The sequence below is a fragment of the Montipora foliosa genome, chromosome 1, assembly GCF_036669935.1.
Source record: "Montipora foliosa isolate CH-2021 chromosome 1, ASM3666993v2, whole genome shotgun sequence".
In the NCBI taxonomy this organism is placed as follows: domain Eukaryota; kingdom Metazoa; phylum Cnidaria; class Anthozoa; order Scleractinia; family Acroporidae; genus Montipora; species Montipora foliosa.
In genome coordinates this window covers 54,200,953-54,210,952 of record NC_090869.1, presented here as the reverse complement: position 1 = coordinate 54,210,952, position 10,000 = coordinate 54,200,953, and the positions used below count along the sequence as shown (strand labels likewise).

The following is a 10,000-nucleotide window of genomic DNA, read 5'->3' as shown; positions in this document are numbered from 1 at the left end:
AGTGTTGCCGCAAGCAGTATAATGAACTGCCAACGCGGTCCACAATCCCATAGTCGTGACTGAAAATTGTTCAAGGGCAAGACGATCTCTTGAAAAGTGAAGTTAACCGAACCGCAAAATGAAAGTTACAATTTTACGAGAGTGCTAAAGCCTAATCACTGAAATGAGCGCTTAGGCGTATTCAGTAAACGTGTGCTTTCTTCAAACCGTAAAGTGAAAGCTAAAATTTTACAATAGTGCTTAGCCCTAATCACTGAACCACGCGCTTACACTTTTGAAATATTGCTATAGTGAACTACCACCGCGGTCCGCAATACCGTAGTCGATGAATGAAAATTGTCCAAGGGCAAGACGATCTCGTGAAAAGTGTAGTTAACCGAACCGCAAAACGAAAGCTAAAATTTTACGAGAGTGCTTAGGCCTAATAATAGTGTTCTTAACCGAACTACAAAATGTAAGCTAGGATTTTACGAGAGTGCTTAGGACTAACCACGAAAACCAGCGCTTAGGTTTAATCAGTAAACGAGTGCTTTCTTCCTCACACGATCTCGTAAAAAGTGTAGTTAAGTATAATGCCGTGCTTTCTTCTTCACACGATCTCGTGAATAGTGTAGTAAACCGAACCACAAAATGGAAGCTAAAATTTTACGAGAGTGCTTATGCTCCGGTACAGTACCTGCAGAAGCTGCCAGTGCTTAATTAGGCCTAATCACTGAATCGAGCGCTTAGTCTTATTCAGAAATCGAGTGCTATTGCGAATGAAAGTTAACCGAATTATAAAATGATTCGTTGAACGCGCTATAAGAACAAGAGATACATATCAACTTACTGTAACTAATCGAAAGTGGTTCAGCGTTGTCTGTACTCTTATCGACAACGATATTCGCCATCACAGTGGTCAAAATGTTGTGGATTTAGGAGGTGCAGTGAGCAATTTGCCTTGCGAGGCCAAAAATATCAAACATGTTTGATTTTATCCTCACGGCCTCGCAAGGCGAATTTCTCACCAAAATTTTCCCGCAAACATGAGGAAACGGATGAGCAAACCGCCTCGCGATGGAGTATGCTCAGCTGTTTCCTCACCGTGTGCGGCGGGCTTAAGTAGGCCAAAAGCATTTGAACAGTAGAAAACTATTTTTTATCTTGGAGCAGCTGCAGTTTACCCCGCCACATTGAGGCCGTTACTGTAAAGGGCTGGCCACGCGGTACGCGGAAAAAATAAAGTCAAGGTTGCTAAGTATCTTAAGTAGCTGGCTACGCGGTACGCAGAAAGAATTAAATTCAAGATGGCGAGGTATGTTAACTAGCTGACTACGCGGTACGCGTACGCAATGTTAAAAGCGTGCTTAGGCCTAATCACTGAAACGAGCGCTTAGGCTTAATCAATGAACGAGTCCTATTTGCTTCACACAATCTCGTGGAAAGTGTAGTTAGCCAAACCGTAAATTGAAGTTGCCAAGTTTTTAACCACGTAAAAGGCGCCAACTACTTTATGTAAGAACCCCTAATGAGTATATGGGTTATGAACTATTTTTAGTGTGACCAGCAGTTTTCCAGTTATAATTAAATTGCAACCTGCAACCTGTGCAGGTTAAATTGCAACCTGCAACCGGAACGATGTGGACACTTACGCCGTGGACATAAGTGGAGATATCACACTCACGTGTGTGGGGAGAAAAACAATTTGGTGCGCAATACGCTGGAAATACGCCTGGCGAGGCCGTGAGGATAAAATCAAAGATGTTTGATATTTTTGGCCTCGCGAGGCCAATTCCTCTCTGTGTGCGGCCATCGTGGTCAACCTCACGAAACGGAGTAAAATCTATAAGTGTCAATCTACATTTGTGGCGGTGAAAGCGTTAATGGGGACATTTCTTTTGAGCGAACCTAGATGTTGTTAATTTTCCTGATCGTCAATATGTACATTACATTGGATAGTCTGTGTGTGTTGATTTCACCGATAGCCTCTTTCTTCTCTTGTAACTTATTCACGCAATTTTTTTTAATTTTCACTCACCTTTTCTTTTAAAAGATAAAGCGGAAATAAAGAGAAGCGAAAGCCGCCGGTGTGTTAGGTGAGACAGAGAGGGAAAACAAAGCTGAAAAGCCTATTCAAATCATCGTTTCATTTAACAGCCACACCGGAAAATAACTAAGTGAAACACGAAAATAAACAGGTCTAATGGAAGCGTGCTTGAATTTCGTCAAATTATCCCCAAAATCAGCAAGAATTTGTGACGCTGATGAATAATGAAGTAGTCTCTTTTTCCAAAACGATAGAATTACCTGGTGATAAATAACCTCGTCTAGGAGAGGGAATTTTTGGCTTTGCAGAACAATGGTTGACCTCACCAAACAGAGTAAAATCTATAAGTGTCAATCTGCATTTATGGCGGTGAAAGGGTTAATGGGGACATAGTTTTTGAGCGAACCTAGATGTTGTTAATTTTGCCGATTGTCAATATGTAGATTATATCGGCTAGTCTGTGTGTGTTGATTTCACCGATAGCCTCTTTCTTCTCTTGTAAGTTATTCACGCAATTTTTTTGATTTTCAGTCCGCTTTTCTTTGAAAAATTCAATCGGATGTAAAGTGGAGAAGCGAAAGCTGCCGGTGTGTTAGGTGAGAGGGAAAACAAAGCTGAAAAGCCTATTCAAATCGTCGTGTCATTTAACAACAACACTGGAAAATAACTGGGTGAAACACGAAAATAAAGAGGTGTAATGGAAGCGAGCTTGAATTTCGACGAATTATCCCCAAAATCAGCAAGTTATAACGCTGATGAATAATAGAGCAGTCTCTTTTTCCAAAACGATACAATTACCTGGTGATAAATAACCTCGTCTAGGAGAGTGAATTTTTGGCCTTGCAGAAACAATGGTCAACCTCAGAGAGTTGGACGATTGGACGTTTGTGTTGAATTCGCACATTTCTTGTCCAACGAGTGCTTTCTTCGAACCGCAAAATGAAAGCTAAAATTTTACGAGAGTGCTTAAGCCTAATCATTTAAAGGAGCGCTTACATTTTTGACATATGGCTATAATGAACTGTCACCGCGGTGCGCAATCCCGTAGTCGATGAATGAAAATTGTGCAAGGGCGATCTCGTGAAAAATGTAGTTAACCGAACCGCAAAATGAAAGCAAAGAGTTTCGAGAGTGCTTAGGCCTAATCACTGAAACGAGCGCTTAGGCTTAATCAGGAAGAGAGTGGTATTTCGTGCAGTTAACCGAACCGTAGAATGAAAGTTAAATAACCGAGTTGTAAAATGATTTGATCAACGCGCTATAAGAACGAGAGATACATATCGACAGGGAGATTGATCACGCTTTAAGAAACATCATTGTTTGTGCTCGATCATCGTGCTTTATGAACGAGAAATACATATACATCAATGTCCCTCGCTCTTTTTGTTTGGCGCCTCAGACGGGAGAAATACTGCGTATCCACTAAGTTCGGCGTCCCCGCGTATCCACCCAATTTAGTGTAAAGCTTCGACGTGGCAGGGTATTCGGTGAAGCCGTTGATTTCAGCGATAGGCTTTTTTTTTCTCTTGTGATTTATTCACCCATTTTTTTATTTTCACTCCACGTTTCTTTGAAGAAATTATGTCTGTATGAAAAGTGGAGAAGCGGAAGCCGCGAGTGTGTTAGATGAGAGGGAAAGCAAAGCTGAAAAGCCTTTTCAAATTATCATGTCATTTAACAGGCGCACCGGAAAATAAGTGACAAATGAGCCCCAAAATTAGCAAGAATTTGTGACGCTGATGAATGAAAATGGTTTAATTAAGGGCATTCGTGAAAAGTGTAGTTAACGGACCCGTAAAATGACAGCTGTAATTGCCGAATTTGTCGAAATCGCCAATGTTCACCCGCGTGGTATAAATACCAATGGATCAAGTAATGTGACGAAATTGGGAAAACATCGCCAAAATTGCCGATTTTGTCCAAACGCCAATGTTCACCCAAGAGGTATAAATACCAATGGATGAAGTAATTTGACGAAATTGGCAAAACATCGCCAAAATTGCCGAATTTGTCAAAATCGCCAAAATCGCCAATGTTCACCCGTGTGGTGTGATTACCAATGGATGAACTAATTTGACGAAATTGGCAAAACATCGCCAAAATTGCCGAATTTGTCAAAATCGCCGAAATCGCCAATGTTCACCCGTGTGGTGTGAATACCAATGGATGAACTAATTTGACGAAATTGGCAAAATTTCGCCAAAATCGCTAATTTTGCCAAGATTGTCAATCGTGCAGCTCTTTCGCCAAATCTGCCATTTTTGTCATCGTGTGCATTTCTGGACATAAGTGTGTTCTTGACATTTATTTTTTATTTTTTGTCAGTGTGTGTCTGTATTAATAAAGTGACGATCTTTCGTTAAGCTATGGCAACAAGTTTAACTAAAAGCAAAAGCTAGTAAGGCTCAAAGTCAAATCTCCATATCGACAAGGATAAGCATAGCGCTTGAGATAGATGCGTAATACAGGTATCAAAGCTAAAACTAAACTATTGTATAAAGTGGTTATCTCGTCAGGTGGCTGAAACTGTTCAGCAAGTTTAATTTCCTCCCTGTAGAAACGAAACTCAGCCTTGCATTTGTCGTTTGTTTTCTTATCCAAATCGAACCTTTCATAGCTCCAATAGGGAAATGATGTTGTTGTTTTTTTTAAAATTTGAAACATTGTATAAAAGTACAAATTCTTGCTCGTTCGATAAGCGTAGGCTATACAAGCCTTCGTTTCTCTGAAGTAAGGCATTTTGGATTGAACAGCTTGCCTTGTGAAATGACAAAAACAAAATTCAGAAACGGCGGGAAAATTTACGTCGTCGTCTTTACTGCGAATATTGTATATTTAAATTCTAGAGGACGACGACGACGCGGGACTATGACGTGACCCAACGGTGTCATCGTGCGAACGTCGTCGATTCGTAAGCTTACTTATAGGGCGTTTTCAACAAACCTCTTGAGACACCAATAACAATAGACAAATGCATGGCTTCTGGTGGACGAACGAAAGAATTTATAGAGGATATTACATGGTCGCGCGGCGATACGAAATTTCTCTTTGAGTGTTGAAAAATATAATAAACACCAGCAAGAGAAAATGAGGGGACAGAGACGGAGGCTCAGGGCGGTGGCCGGGATATGTCATGTCCACGAAAGTTATTTTTAGACGAGCGGACGTCTTTGTTCTAGGGGAAGTCTGTCTTCCGAGACGTCCGCATGCAGTCTTGCCTCGCTCTTAGGTTCTTAGTGAAAAGAGAAAATGACGGCGCACGTGGAAGGCTGATGAATACTTATTTTCTTTCAAGCATCGGACCGAGGTAGGCCAGCATGCGGACGTCTCGGAAGACTTCCGCTCGTCTAAAAATAACTTTCGTGGACATGACATATCCCAAGGGCTGGACCGGGAGCCTCCCTCTCTGTCCCCTCATTTTCTCTTGACACCAGTGAAATACAAAATCATTCACGAAAGGCATCGAAAGGCGCGATTTTTATAACCGTGGCAACAGTGATCTTTTCACTTGTGAAAATAACATGTTATTTTCACATGTGAAGATATCATGTTTTCGCGCGAAAGCTCACTTGGTATTTCATTGGTGTTTGTATAATAAAATAAGAGATTTTATGTTTTCTTCCACCAACATGGCGGCAATGAGGCTGCGTGAAAACCTCTTATATTAATAGTTGCATTTGATGTCAGTCAGTAGCAATTTTTTAATCCATATTTTAATTCTATTAGGAACAAGACATATCAGACAACCTTACTTCGCGCATAGTGAGGTATGAATTGAATTGTTATGAAAACCCAATTACAGTAATGTGCTCAGCTGATCGAATTTCCTTCCCAAACAAAGTGCTGTACAAAGGGGATAGTTTCTAAAGAAACTGTGGTGCTGCCTCGGTGGGGAAGTAGTACACAAAAATTTAGTTTTATCAACGGAGTTGAAAATGTAAATTGACCACGGACCGTACAGGGGTTGTAAAACCTGAGGTCTCGGGCGTTAGCCCTACCGTTAGCCCTACCGTTAGCCGGTCGAAACGTCAGCTTTTAGAATTCCTGTACGGTGGTCAATTTGCATCATCAACTCCGTTGATAAAACTAAATTTTCAAGTGCTGTACATACTGGTTTCTGTTTTCAAAGCGGAAAGCGAGTCAGTAAACTGAACAGTTTGGTACATTGACCAAAACTCAAGTTACGAGCTTTGAATCTTATTGCCAGCAATATAAGTCTCGAGAAACTGATAATTTACCCTTTAACACACTTTATTATTCCACTATTGCGCCATTTCACCATATTTGGTTATTGTGCAATCGATACGATTCTCTGTCAGTGCAGGGAGAAGCCAAAATACTAAAACATGGCGTAATGGTGGAATAATAAATTCCTTATTGAATGGTTAACATGTAATGCGTGAGGACCTTTTGCTTGTTGCTTGTATTTTCCTCCCCCGAAAATACTTCGCAACTCTCAAAATATCCGCGCGCATTATATGTCAAAGCATTCAATAAGGTGAATGTATTTTGTTCCTGGTTAGAAAAACTGAAAAAAGTTTCGCATTCAGTCAAAATCACACTGAGATGGAAAACTTGTCCACAAGGTTCGTTTCAGCCGCAAAACGCATCTTTTTGTGAAAACAGTCATTTTGCATTTTTGCAGCACCAAACCAGAAACACGTCAAGCTATGATCCTCGCAGCTATGAACGCAATTTTAGCTATTGCTTAGAGAGCTTTGGGAGCTAGTCATTTGCAGATTCAAGTGTTCCCGTGATGAGTGAATCAATGAACGAAATGATATATGAAATGAATCATATATTGAACGTCGGATATGAAATCAAGTGAAGTTATGATCCTCGCAGTTATGAACCGAATTCTAGCAATCACGTTGAGAAGCCTGAAAAATTCCAGGACTTCAACGGGGTTGAATTTCGTTCATTGAACGAAATTGAACGAATGTCGATTCGTTCATTTCCTTCATTCTTCATAGCTCAGTTGGTTAGAGCGTCGCACCGGTATCGCGAGGTCACGGGTTCAAACCCCGTTGAAGTTCTGAAGTTTTAAGTCTTCTCTGCGCTAAAAGTGCGTTGATAACTGCGAGGATCATAGCTTCACTTGATTCATTCCATATATCATTTCGTTCATTGAACCAGAAACACTTCAACACTTTTTCAGTATTATACTACGATACCAATGGAATTTTATGATATTTGTTTACAAGACATCGTCATTGGAATCATGCTATATATATAAACGTCCCTCACTAAATTATCTGATATCAATCGGTACATTTTATTTATGGGAGCCCAGAAAAAGTCATGTACTTCTAATATTGAGGCTTTTAACTTCCGTGCAAATTCCGAGTCGAGACATAAATTAGAAACCTTTTACATAAAATGGCCAAAGGAAAATTTTGGCATCTCAGGTAATGTGTGTAACTTGTACAGTTTTGAAAGTCAACAGGCGATAAGACAACTGAAAAATCAGACTCCCAAAAATCAGCATTCGAAGCTACAACCTCCGTAACACCGGTAATTGGTCGGATGCTCTACCCATTGAGCTTGCCAAACTTGACAAACGACCTAGCTCTTCAATGAGTTCTACTAACTCAATGGGTAGAGCGTCCGAACCGTGTTACCTCGGTCATTGGTTGGCATCCTGCATAGGACCCTGAAGTTTCAGTTGCCTTTTGCCCGTTGCCAAGCAACCTGTATTCTATCCGTCTCAGAGCCCACAGACCAGTGGGACATGTACACATTGTCCATTTTCGACCTAGTTAAACTATCTGATGACTAGCTCTGCATAGAGTTTTAGTAGTTCAATAGCTAGAGCATACTCGCGACCGGTGTTTTCGGAGGTCGTAGGTTCGAATCCGCTGAATTTTCAGTTGTCCTCTCACCCTTTGCCAAGCAACCTGTATTCTATCCTTCCCACTGGCGCATTACACCTTTCCATCATTTTATGTATATTTATTATATGACTAGCTCCGTGAGCGGGCAAGATGAACCAAATCGCGCGCTGTGATTGGCTACCCGAGCGGGCAAGATGGAGCGATACTGCCCGCTCTGGATTTTCTCGCTTGGTGCCGCAAGATCAAAGATCATTTTTTTGTGTTTTAAGTCAATGACATATAATAAATCCTTTATTGACCTAGCTTGTTCGGTCAAGATGGCTGGATATTGGTCTCGTTCTTTTTTTGCGTGTTTATGGACTTCTACTTCGTCTCGATCCATAAACACGCAAAAAAAAAATATCCAGCCATCTTGACCTCACGCTTGGCCAATAACTCGTATGTATGCAGAGCCCGCAGACCAATGGGACACAATTAGTGTCCATTCAGGATCATTCAACCGGTTCTACGGAGGTCGTAGGTAATCCTGCCAAGGGCTCTGATTTTTTGGTTGTCTTTGTGCTCGTTTCCTAGCAAATGGTATTCTATCCTTCCCACGGGCGCATTACACCTTTCCATAATATCATGTATCTAGATCTGTGTAGTGTTGTTTAATTTTTCTACGTTATTTCAAATTAATCTCAGAATGTATTTTTTTCTTCTTTTTCAGAATTGTTAGTAACTAATTTCAATAAAATAACTTTACTGTCAACAATTGTGCGGCTGTCTTCGGCAAATTTTTACTAATTTACTGCGTAAAGTGATTTTATTGAAATTAGAAAAAAGATTCTGAATGGATAGAACCTTGGGTAAATCCCGTACAGTAACTAAAATTTGGACTAGGTATATGTGGGCAACTCGAAAGCCTTGGAGTGCAATCTATATATACCCCTTTACCAGCTATAACTCTGCTTGTATGCCCGATTCATCATTGATTACTGAAAGAAACTCTCTTCATTGATTAGTCTGGCCAATATTCTACATCTCCTCTTCCCTAACATTTTTAAATTTTAAGGTCGGCTCACTGTGCAAACAACTATCAAACACGATTTTGTCGCTGACAACTTATCTTGCCTCAAGAGCTTTTCATTTAATTGTAAACAACTACCTCTCAATCTTTTCTAGCTACTATGAGTATCTATGGCACAGAAACAAGGGTGTGGATGCGAGTTCACTGTTTGAAGGATTACCGCTGTCATTGCAAGCTGATATAACACACGATTTGTACAAAGACTTGATTGAAACGGTATGACGGCTTTCTGCTAATGATATGATGCAAAAGTGAACTCCCTTACCGGGGACTTTCACCTACTCTCTAGTAACCAGTGGGTTGTCTCAGTTTGTTGATCATCGAATTACCGCTAGCCCGAATCGCGGCCGGATCAACTCTGAGTGGCTCAAAGAAATGATGATTGTAATTTCTCTCACAAGGGGTAAGACTCCATGTTTACTTGCAAGGGGACTGAAACCCGTAGGCCCCGTTCATTTCCGGTTTGCCGTGACGTTCAAAATGTCTTATGGGTGTGCAAGGACCATCAACTAAAGCAAGAACAGCCATAAGTTAAGGAGGTTTGCCAAGTTTCGGATTTACATTTCTAACTGAATACAAAGCAAGTCGTGTTTTTTTTTCCTTACACAGCCTGTATTATTTCAGGCTCACAGCTTCAGTCTTTGCCACTGCAAAAGTTGCTTCCTTAACTTCTTATATTTGGCTGTTCTTATATTTGGCTGTTCTTATATTTGGCTGTTCTTATATTTCTGCGGCGCTTCAGGTTCACGCATGAACCTCAACGGCATCCTCAGACACCGTAAAAATACACTCGACCATGTTTCGACGAGTTGCCAGCTGCGCACGATGCTGCAAGGGAGGTAGGGAAGTTAGAGAACGCAATTAGGAAAACTGCAAACCTTGGATTAAAGACCACTAGGTAAATGGAATACACAATGTGTTTTTTCGTTTATAACTTTAATTTGTTTTCGTTCCAACAGGTGCCGTTATTTCAAGGCACAGAGATCGGTTTCTTGAGAATGCTTGCCATGAAATTTAAGCCGGTGTATTTTCTGTCCAAAGAGTATGTGGTTCGACAAGGAGATATGGGAC

At 40.8% G+C, this 10,000-nt stretch overlaps 1 protein-coding gene across 1 annotated transcript in view; it reads left to right on the top strand.

Moving 5' to 3' along the window:
* Window positions 1-10,000, top strand: part of LOC137979107 (uncharacterized) — a 131,667-nt gene that overhangs the window by 80,630 nt on the left and 41,037 nt on the right. The window contains exons 17-19 of the mRNA XM_068826294.1: window positions 5,753-5,793; window positions 9,025-9,145; window positions 9,889-10,000. The exon at window positions 9,889-10,000 is cut by the window's right edge and continues 5 nt beyond it. Of these exons, the coding sequence (XP_068682395.1) occupies window positions 5,753-5,793; window positions 9,025-9,145; window positions 9,889-10,000 (274 nt within the window). The remainder of the gene's footprint in view (window positions 1-5,752; window positions 5,794-9,024; window positions 9,146-9,888) is intronic.